Consider the following 20,480-nt stretch of genomic DNA (forward strand, 5'->3'; position numbering starts at 1 on the left):
TATCATCTTGTGTGCACAGTCAGACAGTATAGGTCGGCATTTATAGTTTATAGTCAGTCTGAATGACCAGAAATGTTCGGTTGTGAAACTGAGTGACTTTGGTGTGAAGACGTCAATGGGAATTTGTAAAAAAAAAAAAAGACAGAGTTACTATAGAACTGTTGTGTTTAATTAAAAAGTAGACCTATCTTCTTAAGTGTAATGTCTCTTTTCACTTTCAGAGCTGTTTCAGTAAATGTGTAGATTATTGCAAGCATTTCTATTAATAATATGTCATATCTCTGTGAGGAATATACAGATGAGGCTGTGGTGTGCGCCTACGAATGGGTCAAATTGTTCTGAAATAAGTCAGGGGGTGATGAAGTTCTTGAGCAACTGGTAGATTTGTGTGTGTGTGTAGACAGTAACAACTGTGCTTTGGCACCTGTCTCCCTCAATTCAAGGGACAGATGAAGTTTAAACTGCGTGGACAGCTTGGATGACGACGCCGAATCGCCTGACAAAATCTGAGCCTCCACCCTCTGTGCGCATGACATGACATGACACACGCATGCATGTGAGATATAACGTGACACAATGTGCAGTCAGCATGGAAGGAGCTCGGCGGTACCCATGTACATGTCAACACAGGCAGTACAGGCAGCAGTTGCTACCACATGCGCATGTGTCTCCCCGAATCCCAACACCCGCCCTCAGGCCCAAAGGAACCCAGAGACCAGAGAGCAGGACAAGCTAGAACAGAGCCAGAGAACAGCTCTTATCCTCGGGCTGTCTCTCAGCTAAAGTAGCACAGACACGCCCACCATATGGGAAGAGCAGCTAGCACACAACATCAACTGTATAAACATTACAATCCAAGGTGTTAAGTAACTATTTTAGTATAACAACACGGTTGCTCTGCAGCCCTTGTGCTGCAAGGAAACTATTTCTCTCAGTGTATCATCTGCAATCCAGAGCCACAAGGACAAAATGCAAAAAAATAAAAGCAGCGCACACGATTTCTTCCAATGTAATCACAGATAATTGGGTGCAAAGAGTTAAAAAAGTGAAATGAGCAGAGCTGCAGGGACAAGCCCTGCTGTTAGCCTGATGCCCTGCCAACTATCTGACAAAGGCCTCACCTGGGCCAAAACACGGCAAACCAGAACAGGCCATACCATAATCAGCACCGCAATTACTGCTTCATCAAGCCAAACCAAACTAATTAAAAAAGAAGCATTAATAACCTCTTGTTGTAGTAGCTTTGCCTTACAGTAATTTACAGCAAGAGGCTCAGCTCAGGCAGTGAACTTACCGGCAGCATAGCTGGGTAGTACAGCCCCATCATGGTCTGATCTAGAGGAACAACTGCTGACCAGCTCTCCACTTCCCTTCTCCACTCTCCTTCCTTCTGCGCCTCTCGTTCTCCTCCTATTCCTCCTCTCTTGTGCCTGTGCTCCAGGACCATGAGCCGACGATGGCTTCAGTCCACGTCTGTCTCACACATTCAAATTCTCCCTCGTTCACTCCCTCTTCCTCCTCCTTCCCTTCGCCGGCGTCCCTTCTCCTACTTCTTCAGCACGCAAGCCTTGTCTAGCCTGTCACTCTCTGCCTCTCTCTTCTCCGTCTCCTCGGCCCTCCTGCTCTGATCCCCCTCGGGCCTTTCTGTCTCTGTCCTCCTGCCAGCCTCAGTCTCTCCTCTCCTCTCTCTCTCTTCTCTTTGCTCTGCGGCTGTCATTCACACACTCGCGTTACACGTCCTGCTGCTCCCCCTGCTTCCTCTTGTTCCCGCCCCTCTTTTAAAACTTTCCCTCCCTTTCAGCTTCAATCCCTCCTATCCATCAAAGCATCATCCTTCCTTCCATGCAGCCATCTAACCCTGCGTCTGGATGGAGTCAGAAAGCTGCAGTTGCTGTCTCCTCAAACCCCTGGAGAGAGACAAGGAACGGGGAAAGGAAGAAGATGCTGTCTTCTATCCACGTACAGGCAGCCCGAGAGCACAGCACACGAATGCGACCCCCACTGCATTGCAGCGCTTTTTTGATGATTTATTTATTGCGTGGCAGCCTGTCAGCTCCAAAACGCAGTGGTAGGTAGTCCAGCCGGTAGACAGCTAGGTAGCTAGCTGCGTGGGTAGGCTCCTAGATCATCATCTCTCTGCGGCAGCTGCCTTCATCACACAGATGGAAGTATCACAGAACTGAGGGAGCGCCAGCCCCGATTCAAGCATCTAAACCTCAACCTGAATCTCTAGCACGCTGCATTGCGCCTTTTCCTTCTGGCTCGGGCTCAGTTCCGTCACTTTCCACCACTGTATTGTTAGGAGGCGCTTAATTTGCAGAGATGAGAGTGCAGTTCCTTGCGCTGCATTTTCATATGGGAGGGACTGAACTCTGCGGAAAAAAAGCCCTGATGCCAAGCATTCAGACATCTGCTGAGTTTGGCTAGAACTGGGTCCAGAGGGGATGAAGGGATGGAGGGAGGGAGAGATAAGTGATCGGAGGTGGTAGCAGGGGGGGAAAGGGGGCAAACGAAAGAAGCCGGGCTGGAGTGAGGGGGAGCTGGGGCAGAGGGGCAGTGGATGCGAGCGAGAGATAAAGGGATAGGGAGATAAATGGATAAAGGGCTGGGTGAAAAAAGAGCGAGGGATGACAGGATTAGGGCTGTAAGTGAGGAGGATGAGAGGATGAATGGGGGATGATCTCAGGATTAAGTACACAGACTGAACACAGCGATAAACACAGGCACTCACACACAAATACATGCACAGAATGTACACACAGATGTGCTGTGATCATATTCATGCTGCTGCACCTTGGCTGGCAAGCAGACACACATGGACTCAGAGGGAACTATCCATCCAGCACTCATCAGCTAAGCCAAACAAAGGCCTCATTCTTCAATATAGAATCTGCAGATAATCAATAGGCCACACTTTACTATTCTAAACTAATAACATGGAACAGGAGTGTCAAATTCATCTTAGTTCAGGGCCCCATTCAGTCCAATTTGATCTCATTCACATGTAAGGAATTGTCTTTTTCTATTTTCTGAAGAAAATTAAATTCAATTTCAACAACATTGCACCTCCAGTTAATCATTTACACGTTACAATTTCCAGATCGGAACAAAACATTTAGTTACAAGTATCTGGAACTGAATGATATAGGATTTTACTTTGTGATCAAAACGACAGACAAAAGACAAACAACAAAAACAAGACAGAATATGAGAAAAACGAAACACAAAACGACAAAAGCGAAAAGCAAAATGACAAAAAATGAGATAAACGACATGAAACAAAACAAAAAAAAAAGACAAGAAGTTAGACAAAAAAGTGACACAAAATGACAAAAACGAGACAAAGAAATTAGACAACACGAGCGAGACATTAAAGCACAAAGCGACCAAAACGATGCACAAAACAACAAATAAAGCAAAACAAAAATGACAAACACGAGACAAAAAACACAAGCGAGACAGAAAGGAAACACAAAACAACAAATAAAGCAGAATACAAAATGACAAAAATGAGACCGAAAAATAGACAAACAACACGAGCGAGACATTAAAGCACAAAGTGACCAAAACGATGCACAAAACAACAAATAAAGCAAAACAAAAAATGACAAACACAAGACAAAAAACACAAGCGAGACAGAAAGGAAACACTAAACGACAAAAAACGAGAAACAAAACAAGTCTGACAAAAAAAAGGACAATAAACAACCAAAAGAAGACAAAATATTTTAAAAACGAGGCACAAAACAACATAAGAACAATCTAGTATTGTTTTCTATGATCTAAACAACTTGTCACATTATTATAAATTTATAGTTTTACAAATTTACAATCTGCAGTTCATGTCTTCTCTGTAATTTTTACACTTTGAGGGCCGGTGCATACTGTAAATATTATTATGACTATAACTATATTGTTGTTTATTGCTGCTCACTGTATGCTGTAACATGGGAAATTTCCCCTGACATGGGGAGTAATAAAGATTATCTTATCTTAACATTTCAGCAGAACTGCAGTTACTGGCGCGAACATTACGACCAGCAAACTTCTGCTATTGTCAAATGGTAGAAAATACTTGGGACTTGCCTCTGTGTGCCTTGTTAACCCTCATCATTTCTGTGACCTCAACAGCAGGAGACTGACTTGTGTGCACCCACGGGTCAGAAAGTCCACGGACACACCCATCCACACACATTCACCCCTCGCAGCATACGGCAGCAGAGACCCACAGAAGCCTGTCACCGTTTAACACACTCATATTGACACAGGCAGACCTGCAGGCAGTTCAAACATGCATAAATAATATAAGACGGGAGCATTACCGAGACAAATGTACTGCAGCAGTGAACAAGCCAATCTTTCGGAGCTAGGCTTGGCTAACTCCATTTGCATGATAACCAGCAGCCAGCGCGCTGGAGACTCCTAATACGCGTGCTCAAGGGCAGAATACATTAGCGGGGACGACTTTTAAATCATTTATAAAACAAATGCAGAAATGTGCGTTGGCTGTGAATTTAACAGATGACAAGAGCTCAGATGTGCTGCAGACCAGAGGAGTTCTCTACCCAGATGTTTGCCTTACACAGGGGCGAGAGAAGATTGGAATATACAAACAGTAAGTCTGCTCAGATGGACCACCTGACGATTGTATGATTTTCTACCCGACAGGCGAGCCAGTTTAACCCTCCTGTTTTCTTCATTTATGAGCACTAAAAATATAGTTTCCTTGTCTGAAAAAAAAATGAAAAAATTCTGCAAAAAAATTCCCCAAATTTTTGAAAATTTGCAAAACCTTCAGGAGGAAAATTCCAATAAGTTTTATTTTTAAAAATCCCTCAAATTTGGGCAAGAAAATTCTTGCAAATATTTTCAAAAAAAGGAGTATAAATCTTCCAAAAAAATCCTAAAAATATCTAAAGTGATTACATATACATCAGTAAAACGTCTGATATTTTCTTTTAAGAACATTCACATAAAAATGTGAATTTGCAAAAACCTTCAGGAAGAAAATTCCAATAATTCCTTAAAAGTTTCCCTTAAAAGTTTCATTTAAAAAAATATTTTTCTTTAATATTTTCTTTAACAACATTCACAAAAATTTTTTTGAGAATATTCTTAAGAAACATTTTTTAAATTTTTTTTCCACCAAACATTTTCAAAGATTGCCCAGAAATGTTGAAAATGTGGACATCAGAAGTTTCACTGTGAAAATACATTTTTTTCCCATGTTTTCAAACTTTAAAAGGGGTCAATTTTGAACCACAGGACAACACGAGGGTTAAATAACTTCTGTTTCACCTCTGCTCCACTTCTCTGCTCATCCTCCTCTTCCTGTCTTGCCTTTAATCTCTCGCACAATTTTTGTTTTTTTTTGTTGCCACATCAGCACCAGAAATAACTCCATACTGGTCACGAGGGAAGGGGAACTTGAAATCTAAATAAAATTAAACCTTAAAGCCAAATTCTCACAATGCCTCGCTCTCGCACTCTCCGAGAGCTTACAAAGGGAAGCGCAGGAGCGAAGAGTCAAGCAGAGCAGACGAGGGCGAAGAAAGCAGAAGAAGAAGAAGAAGAATACACGAGAGGGGCTGAGGTCTCTGAGAATCACCGGCGTGGTGATGAGGGGAAAGAGGCTGGGGGCGAACAGGCTCACAGATCAACACTCCCCTCCTGTGGCACTGCCAGAGAGCTGCACATCCCCAATGCAGACGAGATGATGCTCACGGAGGCCTTTCTCATAAAAGCACTCAAATGAGGCTTCGCACACACACACATCCACACACACACACACACACATCCACACACACTGAGCTGGTTTGAGCCGCTCGACGTGCTCTGCTGCTCGGAGGTAGATAAGAAAACAGTCAGCCACCCTGCCGCCACGCTGCACACGTAAGGCACTCATTACTGAGCGCAATATGCATAGAGAGACACTTAAAATGAGAAGAAGAAAAAAAACAGAAACCGAGCGAGGCATAAAGAGAGAGAAAGTGTGAAAGGACGATGTGAGAAAGCTCTGCACGGGGAGCTTAGCTTGAAGAAGGTGACGGCATAATTTCTCTCGACTTTCTAAGGATCAAGTCTGTGAAAGAGCAGCTCATTCACTCCCCAGTTCCTCTTCCATCAGCTCTTCTAACGCACGTCATTTATGAGGCTGCAGGAGAGGAAGCGTGATGATAATACTGTAGTACAACAGACCCCACCCTGAGAGCGGAGATGGACGGCAACACCGGCCGAGAAGAATAGGGAGTGGGCTTATGTGGGTTATACTCTTCACAAAAACGTTACATTTTTTGTGGAATGGGACCAGACTATCCTAAGTACAAGAGGTGTTACACCAGGGGTGTCAAACATGAGGCCTGGGGGCCAAAAGCAGCCCACCAGAGGGTCCAATCTGGCCCGTGTGATGACGTTGTAAGGTGTAAAAATTACAGAAATTACATAAATTCAAAATAATCCTGAGACCATGGCAAGCTGTTTTGATCATAAAGTAAAAATACTAGATTGTTCATTGTTCTGTTGTCATTTTACGTCTCATTTTGGTATTAATATTTTTTCTTGTTTTTGTCTGACTTTTGTCTGACTTTTGTTTCTCAATTTTGTCATCGTTTCCTTTTTGTCTTGCTTGTTTTTTTCTGTCTTGTTTTTGTCATTTTGTGTTTTGCTTTATTTGTTGTTTTCTGTATCGTTTTGTGCTGTATTGTCTTGCTTGTGTTGATCTTCTAATTGTTTTGTTTCTTGCTTTTGTCATTTTTTTGGTCTCACATTTTTGTCGTTTTGTTTCTCCATTTTGTTGTCCTATGTTTCCTTGTTGTCTCGCTTGTGTTTTTTGTCCTAATTTTGTCGTTTTGTTTCACTTTATTCAATGTTTTCTGCATCTTTTTTGTCATTTTGTTTCATGATTTTGTCATTTTTTGTCTTGTTTGTCCATTTTGTTCTCTCTGTAACTTTTTTGTCTAATTTCTTGTCTGTTTTTGCTTTGTTTCGTGTCGATTGTCTAATTTTTTTTGTCATTTTGTTTCTCATTTTTGTCGTTTTGTGTATCATTTTTGCATATTTTTGTGTTTATAAAAGCAAAAACTATATTGTTCAGTTCCAGACACCTGAAATTGACTGTTTTGTGCCTTTGTGATCTGTAAATTGCAATGTCTAAATGACAAACTGAGGCATAATATTTAAATTTAGTTTATTTTTTTTAACAAATTACAGTTTGTTCATAATGTGCTGTAAAAACATTGTTCAGAATGTACTTTGTTGCACTAAAACAAAAGAAAAATTTGGTGTCGATGTTATTTATCGGTCATTAAGCTGTGATTTTACTGGTCCGGCCCACTTGAGATCAAACTGGGCTGAATGTGGCCCCTGAAACCAAAATGAGTTTGACACCCCTGTGCTATACAGTTTCATTAATTTCTTACACATCCACTGAACAAGCAGCGTTGGATTAATTGGACTTCACAGAGTCTCTTCCAGCTTCCATCCACTGTTCAAAGCAGCTAGCATACCGAGTGAGTCAAAGATTCTGTATTACATTATTTTTTAAATTTATTGTTACAGAGATTTGCAAGCAGTCTCTAATCTCTTACCTGACTGTGAGGTGGGTATCCATGGAAACCGGGGTTTAAAGGCTCATTGTTCTGCAAGAGACAACAGGGAGGGATGAGAGCGGTGTGAGTGGCTGGGCTTTTGAAAAATGAGTGGATGCAGCATGACGGGCCAAAAACTTGCAAATTTCAGATGAAATGCGCTCAAGCTGACTTGTTTTTAAACCGACAAGAGGAAAAAAAATTAAAGCAGAAAGATTGTATAACAGGATGTTTTTCACGCTCTTACAATATTGTCACAGCCTGTGTCTATAAAAAAAACCTTTCTGAAAACTTAAATCGTCACACTGTTTTCCAGCACTGGGGAATATATAAAGCCAGCAATGATCAGTGACTGTTGAACCATCACTGCAGCTTCATATTCATCCGTACCAACCAATCAAAAGCCACTAGCAGAGGGTGAGCCCCCCGTTCCTCATCGACCCCGCTCAGAAACCACTGTTGTGGTTAATTGCTCTGTAATTACTTTTAATTAGATTATTTCTGTCTCTTTCGCTCTCTTTTCTTTACAACTATTATTTCCTCCTCTGTGTCGTTTTGCCCCGGCGAGAGGAGCCATTGTTTGCGGCAAAACTAGGTGAAGAGGAGGAGGAGGAGGTGAAAGAAAAGCCAGAAAGACAAAGGAGGAGGGGAAAGGGGAGGACTGGAACAATGGGGGAAAGTTAACCCAGATGATGATATTTTGACAGCAGTGAGAGAGAGATGACTCCGGCACAGTCTAGCCTGCTGGCATGCCTTGCAGAGAAAACATGACCGCCTAGTGAGACTCATGCCTCTGCTCTCGAGGAGGAGCTGAAGCATGAGCCTCAACCAGGCAAGGAGGGGAAAAGGGGGGGATGGGAGGAGGCCGAGGATAAGGGGGAAGGTCTGAGGAGAGAAAGAAAGGAAGGAAGATGTGTGTCTGTGCATGAGTATATATTGGGGGATGGGAGAGGGGGAATTTGTAGTCTTCAGAGCTGCTGATGTGTTCATTACATTTAATTCGGCGATATCTTTCAAACCCAAGCGCTGCCCCTTGGCCTGAATGCGCTCCTCCATTCATGAAGCAGCTTGAGCGTGGGCTGTGCACCGCCGCCGCCGCAATGAGAAGGGCAGATCTGACTTTTGAATAGTGTCAACAGACTTAACCCCCTGGCCCTGACCTCGAGCTGCCTGCTGCGGGAATCACTTCCTGACAGCATCCATCCAGCCAATCAAGGGCAAGTGTGTGAGGGAAGGCCACGGTTGATGGCCCTTTGCAGCCCCTTTTTCCACAAAATTGCCCTCCTATACGACTGCACTGCATTTGTAACATCACAAATCGACTTCTAATCAATCAATAATTTGCTTTACTGTCGCTCCATTTCAGCCAATCAACCATATACAGACACGCCCAAAATTATTCAAAGAAAATTTTAACTTAAAGTTACTTTAAAAAATAAATAAAAGCTGAGACTATTTTTTCCACAATGATGCATCTTGTACATCATTTTATTATCTTTTGGGAGACACTTGTGCCGTTTCAAGTCAAAAAAACTTGCTGGTTGAATTAAAGTAACTGTAAGTCAAAATTTGCTGGGGGTATGAATAATGTTGGGCTTGACTGTACCAGACTAACTTTTTCACTAGTAGCGATCAACTTTCTCATTTGGCCGCACCTCCCACCTTGTCACAGGCAAACCACATCACTTTCTGAACATCTGCTTATCAACAGACACTACAATTTACCAATGTTCCCTAAACGCTCCACATTGCAGGCTGCAGCAGCTGCTGCACTCTAACAGGTGTGTGACCAAAAGTGAGCTTGAAAAGAGTTAAACTAGGGTGTTCTAATGTCACATTTATCCCATAAACTGACTGACTTTTTCTACATGCGGTCTTTTCTATGAACGGAAACAGCACATGTAGGTTCGGTCTGCATTTTTGGGTATAAATACTACATTTCACCAAAGTATTAAAAGGAATACTTTCCACTACTGTGGTAAACACAGTAGCTGCCTGTGCCGGTCAGAGTGATACAAATACAGCTTAATGATCATCATGCACAATGCGACTCACACTCTTTCAAAATAAAAGGTCGCAAATGCAACAGTACATGGGGCTGGTCTTATCACCTTGGTAACCTAGAAAAAGGAAAGGCTTCGAACGTGTAGTGAAACTTTTGTATTTAATTCAATACAGTCGAAGACAAAAGACATACATGTCAGAAAATGTATTTCAGATTAGCTGTAGTCCCTGGTCGTTCCACCAGGTGGAGCCTCCCGAAGAAGCATTTGTTCCGACTATGGGCAGTTCCATGTTGGCAGGCAGAGAGCATTGTGGGGGATTAGCTAGCAACAAGGCACAGAAACTTCTACTGCGCCTACATCCAAAACTTATGTCAAGTCAAACCTTAGCCTATTAAGACTACATTTCTAAGTTGGCTGGTGTAACCAAACCATTTGTGACAGAAAAATCCCGTATACATTGATGAAGAACTGACAATACATGGAAGAAAGTCAGCTCTACAATATTCACATCAATGATTAATCAGTTGTTGATTTTATCTTCCTAAACCTCAACATGTATGTTGGTGCCTAAACTTAAATCCTGGTCTCCTGAATCAGTCACAGGTGGTGAACAAAAAAACTTTCATTTTAAATTCCTTTTCTCTCAAATGGAAATGAGGATTTAGTTCAGTTCTCTAGGAGTGTAATTTTGTGGAGACAGAGTTGCCCATTGACACACACTTCATCTAAGCGGCTATTACCGCAGGAGAGCTAGCATCTGCAGTCCAACTCGTTGTGAGACTGGAGATGTGCGGCTACACAGATGTGAAGACGATGCATGGATGAGTGAGGAAGGGGGGCGTCTAGACAGAGCGGGCTACAGGAAAGCCAAGGGGGAGTGGGAGCGAATGTTAAAAAAGCGGGCCAGATGTAAAGAATAGCAATGAGAGAGCGTTTTTTCGTTTGATGCACGAGCTGCAAACTCGGACTCTTGGGTGTGTGTGTGTCCAGACTCGGGGCCCGTCCTCCCTTTCCCCTGTCTGAAACAGCCCTTTCTTTGTCTCCTCTCTCCACTTCCTGTTTCATCTGGAACCAATTTCCCCCCTCGTGCCTCGTCCCCAGGGGGAACGCTCTCCTTGGTGTGCCGCGTTTACAGGGGGAATGGACAGACTCATATTGAGCAACATACTGACTGTGTAGAAAGCGGCTGGTGCTCAATGCAGCGCAGATGGAAATGCAGTACGAGAGGGGAGGGGAGGGGAGGGGAAGAGGGGTTCACGGAAAAAATATCAAGTCTACAAAGCCCTGGGCAATGTCAGCGGGAATGAGAGAACTCTTCCTATTTTAAATAAAAAGAGAGTTCCCAACATTGCAGTGCATTTCAAACGGGACCGAAGTGACATTGTGGTTTTGGTTGGGTTTCAGTGCAGCAGAAACCCAAGCTGTGTTTATGCCATATTGCTTCAGTGGTGGTAATACAGCCACACTGCTTTAAAAAAAACACACACACAATTACAAGTGACGGATGCTGAGAATTGTGTTTTTAATCACACTAACGGTCAAAGAAAGGGTGTAGCTCGAGAGACGAGAACTGGGAGGAAAACTGGAATGCCGGTGCAACCAAAATTATCCCTGACCATCAAATTGTAGAGTCACTGTTGGTTCTACAGCGAACGGAGAGGGGGGAAAAAAAGAAAGAAGAGGAGGAGTTTATGTGGAAGAACAGAAGGAGGGAGAGAGGGGGTGAGTTTAGCAACATCTGGAATCAATCTGTCTGCATGAGAAGAGGGAAGGAGGGAGGGAGCGGGATGGATGGATGGATGGATGGGGGAGGAGAAAAGAAAGGAGAGAACGAGATGAAAATAAGAGCAGAGACGCACAGGAGGAGAAGGAATGTGGGTAATAAGACAGCCGAAGCCAAGGAAAGGGAGAGAAATTTAAAAGCAGTGAAACATTTGCAAAACGGAGACAATGAGTCATAAGTGAGGAATGCCATGTGAGTTATATTTTCTTAAAGGGTGGGGGAAGGAACTGGGGGTCTGAACTCGATACCTAGTTTTTCGAGACACACTCGCACACAGCAGACACACACTTTCCATATGGCATTGCTTTTAAGTCTGTTACATAGCTGCAAGCCTTGAAGAGTTTACAAAAGGCGCTCGCGTTTGCGCCCGTCAAATAGATAAATGAAAACTGCACTGGGCCTGGGACTTTTTGCAAGTTTCCATTAAGTTAATTCCATACAGTTTGCGAGCGAGGAGGAGCCTTTGAAGGCGCCGGCTGGCCGTCTGACCGACTTTGAGGGCTTCAGACTGCACTGGCAGGGATAAGTAACAGCACAGAAAAGCAGCCACACACATAAACACTCTCTCCGTCCTCCTCTCCGACTCCGCGGAGGGCAAAAACTAAAGGGCGTCTCTCTTGTTTATTTTCTCTCTCTCTCTCGGTCCGACTTGCTGTTTTTAGGAGACGGAAAGAAGTTGGGGAGTTTGCCGGAGCGAATGGGCGAAGAAAAAGGAGCAGCAGTGGTGGAGGAAGGCGAAATGACATGAGGTCAACAGATGGTGAGAGGGGAGGGAGACGGAGGGAGGGAGGAGGGGAGTGGGGGTAATTAAACGAGCTGCTGCAGGCATCCAGTGGTCCCTAGCAGAACAGCCTGAGGAGGTGGACTGTGCCAACGTCTGGCTTTATGGTCTCAAATCGCCAAATGTAAGAAAAAAAAATCCCCACCTGCTACCACCGACACATCGTTACGCCAAAGACCAAAACCTGGTGTGGACATCTAGTAGCAGACAAATGACCCTTTCACTTAAGATCAAGAGAAATATCATTAAACTCCGCTGCAAAACCACAACCACCAAATACACGCTGCATAGATTTCAATCATTCCTTAAGCAATATCTGTCGTTGGCTCATTATCAGCGGCAACCTCACCACTCTACGAAGCCAACAAATCACAAGCGAGGAGGAAGAACTGGAGATAAATGAGGCAATCGCAGAGAGGATCAAATAGCAACGCCGTGTATCGCAGAAACTGGAGGGAAGGGAAGAGAGCCGGGGACAGAGAGGTGCATCAAAGCCAAATGATGAAGTTAAAAATGATGAACGCTTTGGAGGTAACAGACAAAGACAACCAGGAGGGAGGGCAGAAATACGAGACGAGTTCCCCCTGGATCTGAAGGCGTATTTCTCATGTGTGTACACAGAAAATGGCACAAAGCTACAGCTACCCGTGTCGCTTTTCTTTTCAGTTCATGTACTTTGAAAGGGCAGGAGTCTTAGACACCTCTGATATGAACTAGATAGTTATTTCCCCCCCCCCCCAATCTGACAGTAACAAAACAGAGCTCTAAGGCTTTTACTGGGTGGATTTATTTATGACTGATGTTTCCTCTCTGCTGAATGTGTGGATCACTAATAACAACAGACCTGAAGTTACAATTTTCAGGTGCCGATGTGGGGGCCACACACAGATCTGGATGCAGGTTCCTGCAGCAACAGACAGTCGCCTTGTTTTATGAATGCTACAGGTTTCTGCAATGACTGCCGAACAAATGGAAAATGACTCCTCATTGCCTTTATCAAAAAGTAAGTTAAAGGATGTGAAAGCAGTTTGCTAATGTGTTAAAGGTTGAGCTTGGGACTACTGATAGCAGCTCGACTGCAAAATCACACTTGATTCCATTTTTGTTGTTAGACTTTTATTGGTATGTGTAGCTGGAACAGAAATCCGTTGTTTAAACAGCCACTCAGAGCATTCGACACAAGAGCTGATTGATTTTCTAGTTTTTAAGGAAAGATAAAGATCATAAGCGAAGGTCTGATAAATTTTTGTACAAGGTTCTAATCAGCTCTGTTTTATACTGTATGTGGGTATTCATGAAAGTTACAGTCATGATTCTAACTGGAATTCAAGTGGTTGCATACTGATACAGACCTTAGCGAATTCAGCTCGTTAGCATGTGTCAGGTTTACTGTCCGTGTCACGTCTCTCCTCCCCTCCCTTCCTGTCCACAAGCACCAACATGCACAGGACACGCCGGAATAGTCTTACGTGAATCAGTACGAGCCACTTTATTTACAGAGCCAGGGCTGTGTACCAACACCACACTTTTTTTTTTGCAACAGCTCGTGGCCTGTGAGATTTTCACTGAATTTGACAGAAAGCGTATGGAATTAGAATCCAATGCACCAGCCTCTAAATACACAATGCTGCACAATAACGCATCCACCTCCTGCTGTGGCAGCGTTTCAAGTGTCAAACGGTTGAACCCTACGCTGAATCACCATCTAAGTTTAATGCATCTGCAGTGCAACCACTGTACGTCTTGACTTAAAAAGCACAATTCCCTCTTAGGCGAGGGTTGTACTTTAGGCATTCCGCAAGTATGCGAGGATGAGCATGACATAAATCTTGTCATCTCCCCAAGTCCACAGGAGTTCACGTGCATTCCTCTGCAGACGTCCATGTGCATTTGTGACTTTGCGGTGAAAAGCAGGAGTGTGCATGCGTGGAACATTACAACCTAATGTGTATATACTGACCGGAGTACTTCCAGTGGAACAGAAAGCACAGTAACTACTAGGGCTGGCCCGAATAGTGGTTTCTGGCCTCCGAATATTCGGGCCCTATTAAAGACGAATATCCGAATATTCACTCCGCCCCCTAACATCCGGCGGGGGGGTTGGTAGTGGTGGTGGTGGTGGTGGTGGTGGCGGCGGCTTGTGGTAGACACGGCCCGAATAGTCGGATCCGTTCGTCTGGTCTCCCGGGTCCAAATTTTGCCCTCGTTTTGCCTTCAGTTAAACTGAAGAATTCCCAAACAACAGAGGTCTTCAGCATCTTGTCTTGTGTTTATGCAACGAACTGAAGCGTGACGTCAGAGTCGGCAGCCACCCGGCCATTCGGGTGGTGGTAAGAAACACGAACGGAGGAGCCGAGATGAGCTGAACACGACGGGAGGAGCCGAAGTGGGCCGAAGGCGAAGGGAAGAGGGAGGGGGGGGCAAATATTCGGATACCAAAATTAATATCTGGAGACCGCCGTAGCGAACGTATATTCGGATATTTGGGATATTCGGGTTCAGCCCTAATAACTACACATCCATAGTGTTTGCAGCTGTCCGTGTGCACATCCACATGGGAGTAAAATATAGGCTTTATAATCACTGCATTCAGCTCATTTTAGAAACAAGATTTGTATGCACGCTTTGTTTATGCTCCCAAGTTTGAACTCGGCTTCTGCCTCTATCCTGGACTGCAGACAATTTTAGAAACTACATATCCCAGAGTAAATACATGCTCAAAAACAAGAGAAAATGTTACAAAAAAAGAGACACCAACCGACAAAAGCAAGAAACGAAATGACACAAAATGAGACAAATGACACGAAACAAAAAGACAAAAAAGTCTGACAAAAAAGTTACAGAGCGACAAAAAAAATAGACAAACACAAATGAGACAAAAAATGAGAAGTGTGAAACAAAACAACAAAAACGACATTACAATGAATAAAGCAAAACTCAAAATGACGAAAGACAAAAAATACAAGCGAGACAAAAAGGAAACAAAACAACAAAAAACGTGACACAAACGACAAAAGTCAAACAAAAAAACAAGCCAAAATATGACAAAAGTGACACAACACGACATAAGAAAAGTCAACAATTAGTATTTTACTTCATGATGAAAACAACTTATGGTCCAGAAATTATTTTAAATTTATAGTTTTACAAATTTCAAAAATTGCAGTTAATGTCCTCTCTGTAATTTTTGCACTTTGGGGGCCGGATTGGACCCCCTGGAGGGCCGTTTTAGGCCCATGGGCCCTATGTTTGACACCCCTGCTTTAAATCATATAATCATAACGAAATGGAAATTATTTTATCCCATCAGCGACATGACGCTTGATGCAAATAATGAATCACTAACTACAATTCAGACTACTTGCAATTTTTTAAAATTTATTTTACAGCATGGGCTAACAAGTGTTACATGTTTTATATACAATTTGTCCCATAAATTCCACCAATGTGCTGCACAGGCGGCTTCACGGATTTCTTTTGGTCACATCTAGTCATTTTAGGTTTTCAAGACAAGCCTTTCATGCTTCATGGATTATATGTCAAAATGCTTAATAAATAAAAGCTTCAAATCAACTCGACTCATCGTCACACAAGCCGTTATGCGTTCAGGTATATTTCATAACTGAATTGACACCGACACGGCTGTGACAACGCTGCAGCGGTGCATCACAGATGACCCCATGTAAGGGAAACACTGAATTGACATTTGGCTGTGTGTGTGTGTGTGTGTGTGTGTGTGTGTGTGTGTGTGTGTGTGTGTGTGTGTGTGTGTGTGTGTGTGTGTGGGCGGAGACGCGAGCACATGTGACAGTTTGGGGGCAGCCTTGGGGAGGAGGCATGTGGGGTGGGGGAGCAGCGACATGATGACCATAAAGGGAGAGCTAACATGCAAGTGTCATGTTAAGAAGCTGAAAGCAGGGGGAGAAAACAAGCGGGAGAGAGATCGCAAATCTATTGTGTCCTTTTTGTGAATGGTGTCTTCCTCCTTTTTTCCCCCCGCGGTCTCATTACTTCTTAACGTTTTGGCAAAACCACTGTTGCACTTGTGCCGATAAATCATGGTGAACTGAACTAAACAGACAGAGAGACAGAGAGAGAGGGAGAAAATATGAGTTGAGCAACTTCATCCGGGGAATTTTTAGCTTATCGTTGCCAGTTCAAAAGTCAAGGGTGACTCCGCCGCGCTATGGCTCAAAGTTTAACAGCAATCATTAAACAGGAGTCTAACATGAGACCTGGTAGGGTTGTGTATAAACCTTTGTAACACACATGAACACACACTAGCACAGGCTGAAAATACCTGACCTGCACTTGTCCTGCCTCTCTGTAACAATGTTCCCCTCCCATGGATATTTCTATGCTGCAATTTATCATTATTTTCCACAACCGATTAATCTGCAGATTACATTCTTCACAATGGGGCAGTGGGAACTATCGAATGTTTCCGTTCGCTTGAGGTGATTTTTGACTTTTTTGCATGAGTTAATTCATTTCCTCAGACACAGAAACATCTTTGTTAAATATGGCCTTCGTTGTCCTCATCTCTGGGCAGCATTAAACACGGCAAATACCAGCTGACATGAGAAAATAATCACAACTTTTCAAACTGGAAACAATCTGTGAAGACTTCTCAGTATTTTTCCATTGCAGATGACCAGAAGATTTGTTTATCCTTTTCCCTCTTTTAGGTATTTTAGCAGGTGGCAAACAGCTGTGTCATGTTCCAATAGCCATACTAATACAGCACATAGAATGCTAGACAAAAGCCAAACAACAAAAATGACACACAGAATGACAACGCAACAATGAACAATCTAGTATTTTATTTTACGATCCAAACAACTTGTCAAGGTCTAGAAATATTAAATTTACAGCTTTACTAATTTACAATTTGCAGTTAATGTCTTTTTTATACTTCACAAAGTCGGGCCAGATTGGACCTTCTGGAGGGCCGCTTTTGGCCCACGGGCCACATGTTTAACACCCCTGTTCTACTCTGTTCATTACAGGCATGCATAACCTACACATGCAGCTGTTAACGCACTCCAAGGAAGTAAACTGCAACAGCCATACGATTACGTCTTTTTTCTTTGTCAAATCAATGGTAAAAAAAAAAAAGCAGATTAAATGCAGATAAAGTTACTGTCGAATAATCACTCCATATTTTTTGTCGATATGCAATTTTGTTCTGATATGACAGGATTGCTACAAAACATCCAAGAGCATAAGATTCTGCCCACTTAACAGCAAAAACTATTACAGACGTCTGCTGCAATTTACTGGCAGCGCCGAGGAAAATCTACAGAGTATTCTTTAATGCCTGCCTGTTTTCTAAGGCAACCATCAGTTCCCTACTAGGGCATACATTATCATTAGCAACCAATATGACAGACTAAATGACTTATTTTGCTCCTGGGCAGACGAAAGTTCAGCTGCGATTTCTGGAACAGTGCTTTTGCGAAACACAAATCTTTCACTATCGGTAACGACCTATGCTAGTGATCTGTTCATTCATATCAACCACCGACACCCTCCCTCCTTTACTTGCCCCCCCTCCCTTCGCTTTGACCCATTAAAGCGATCAGTCTGGTTAATGCCCTCTCCTAAATGAGCTTTGATCTCGTTAGCGCGACACAAAGCCTCTTTACTGCCAACGATAGGACAAATCGGCTCTCCGAAACGGCGAGAGAGACAGACGGAGGGAGAGAGTTAGGAACTGTACAACTGCATCCGAGTGGACCATGGCGCTGTCTCAAGGGAGAAGCGTCAACACAACCAGCAGACAGCAGGGAAAAACAAAAAGAGAGGAGATGAAGGAGATGAGGGGAGAAATAATGAGACAAGACGCATTTAGAGGTGGAACACGAGGGAGATATTACATCAGGGGTGTCAAACTCATTTTAGTTCAGGGGCCACACTCAGCCCCGTTTGATCTTAAGTGGGCCGCAGCAGTAAAATCACAGCATAATAGAGAAAGAAAATGACAAAAAAAATGAGAGAAACGACACAAAAAAGCCAAAAAAATGGGCAAAAAAGACAAAGGAAATCACACAAATGACATAAATGAGACAGAAAAGAAACAAAATAACAAAAACATGAGACAAACAACTAAAAACGACAAAAACAAGATAAAATGTTACAAAATAAGGCACAAAACGACAAAACTGAGAAATATGACAAAAAATGAGAAATGACAAAAAACACAACAAAAAGAGACAAAAATTTCATTAAATACTTACAAAGTGACAAAAAGTGAACAAGACAAAAAGATTACACACGACACAAACGAGACAAAATGACAAAAAAACAAAAATAATCAAAATACGCAAGCAAGACAAAAAATGAGAAAAACGACACAAAACAGCAAATATGGCAAAACACAAAATGGCAAAAAACAACAAAAAGCACAAGTGAGACAAAAAGAAAAACAAAACGATGAAAGTCAGACAAAAAACCCGATAAAAACAAGACAAAATATTACAAAACAGAGACACAAAAGACCAACGAGCAATACAGCATTGTACTTAATGATCAAAACAACTTGTCGTGGTCTAGAAATAATTTTAAATTTACAGTTTTACAAATTTACAATCTGCAGTTAATGTCTTCTCTGGAATTTTTACACTTTGTGGGCCGGATTGGACCCTCTGGAGGGCCAGCTTTTGGTCCGCGGGCCGCATGTTCGACACCCCTGTATTACATGGATTTGAGTGATGGGAGGAATGAAGAGATTATCAAAAATGGCAGCGAAGAGATGGGACAGCAGAGAGTGAACAGAGAGTGGGGGGAGGATGGACTGCCAACAAACCAGGAGTCAATTAGCAATCTGGAAAAATGCCTGGGGGGGAGGCAGGAGGATGGGGGACAAATCAGAGGACAGCTAGAGAGGGAGCGGGGGTGTGAAGGGGTCTGCAGTTTGTATGAGGCATAGGAGGGGGAGGGAGGAGAGCAACAAAAGAGAGGAGGGCTGCACTCTCATTTATTATTACAGTCCTGATTTACAGTCAGCCGGGAAGGTCAGCGTTCCGACCCGCTCCGGCTCTCAGCGGGAATCCCACCTTAGCTGCCGGGAGCGTTCGGTTATACGAGCATCCTCTGAACTCATCTTCTCCATGCGTGCAGCTACAGTGTCGTCGCTATTTAACTACCAATTTTGCCGGCGTAACCCCTCAATGTCATTTTACAGTTTTGTTTTTTTAATTTATCCGCCACTGCGTAGCGTCACAGAAGCGCTCATCTTCATTCAGGCCCGATCCCGCCGCTTATCTCTCATGTCGTTCCCGCCATCCATCACTTCTTTCCCTTCATCCTTTATCATGATCCCTGGTGGATGCAAGCTAATGGCTCTGATTTCCTTTCTGTCCTCTCTCTCTCTCTCCTTGCCTCCATCCTTTATCCCCCCACACACATCCATCAATCCCAGTCACTTTTCCCCTCCTGCACCAATGTTTCCATTTCTGTCCTATTCTTTGTCCTTTTTCTTCCTGTATATTTTCCTCTCATCTTCCATCCATCCATCCACTCACTCATCTCTCTCCTTCGGTCCATTCCATTAGCATGACCCCCAGTAATCAATAGAGCTGATGGGCAGCCAGAATTCTCTCCCTGCCGTGCTTCAGTGTCATGTCATCTTTGCCGGCGGGCTATAACCTTTACCATCGTCACTATCCATCCTCTGTGAAGCTTACAAACATCCCGGCGTTATGAGGCAGGTTCAGCCGTGCAGCCAATTAAAGTATTTTACCAGTTACCGGGATTCAATTACCTGCAGATGACCTCAAGCTGTGCCTTTCGACTACTGTTAGTGCTGTTTCCCCCGTGCTAAAACACGAGACGTCAGCGAAAAAATTTCCTTTGTAGTATTGGATTAGGGGAACTTCAAGGTACGTGTGTGTAGGTGTAAGAATGATGTGCAACAGAGGTGCCTCATCAGACCTCTGGATTACTGTAATATACACAGATTAGTCCGGAGAGGCATCAGGAACGTTTGCTGATGCTCTGCTGTCTCAGCAGTCGAGTCATGAAAGCAGGGGAGACCCGCGTCGAGGAAGGAGGGCCCCCCGAAGCCCCTGAAGCCCCCTCGCTCCTTCAGCCTCCAGCAAAAAAAAAAAAAATCTCTGTTCTTTGTCTTTCACTGTGGTGACCCTCCCCCAATCCCTTTCTGCCTCTCTCTTTTAACACCTAGCCACAATCAGGAGGGGGGCACGGAGCGATTAATGGCACAAGCCGTGTGTATGAGGATTTGTGGTGACTCACTGCGAATTATCATCACAAGTCTGACTGATTTCATCAACGTAAATAGGAATAAGAAAGCCATAGCTTGG

At 43.4% G+C, this 20,480-nt stretch overlaps 1 protein-coding gene across 4 annotated transcripts in view; it reads right to left on the reverse strand.

The window, feature by feature from the left end:
- LOC110953124 (RNA binding protein fox-1 homolog 2-like) overlaps positions 1-20,480 on the reverse strand; it is a 68,066-nt gene that overhangs the window by 46,047 nt on the left and 1,539 nt on the right. For 2 of the 4 annotated variants that reach the window (XM_022196973.2, XM_022196978.2), the window contains exon 2: positions 7,587-7,637. The exons of 1 other annotated variant lie outside the window; for it this stretch is intronic. In XM_022196973.2, the coding sequence (XP_022052665.1) occupies positions 7,587-7,637 (51 nt within the window). Of the gene's footprint in view, positions 1-1,294; positions 2,213-7,586; positions 7,638-20,480 lie in introns of those variants that run through there. One more of the 4 variants, XM_022196977.2, reaches the window with a different exon arrangement.

Source organism: Acanthochromis polyacanthus, chromosome 21, assembly GCF_021347895.1.
Source record: "Acanthochromis polyacanthus isolate Apoly-LR-REF ecotype Palm Island chromosome 21, KAUST_Apoly_ChrSc, whole genome shotgun sequence".
Lineage (NCBI taxonomy): Eukaryota > Metazoa > Chordata > Actinopteri > Pomacentridae > Acanthochromis > Acanthochromis polyacanthus.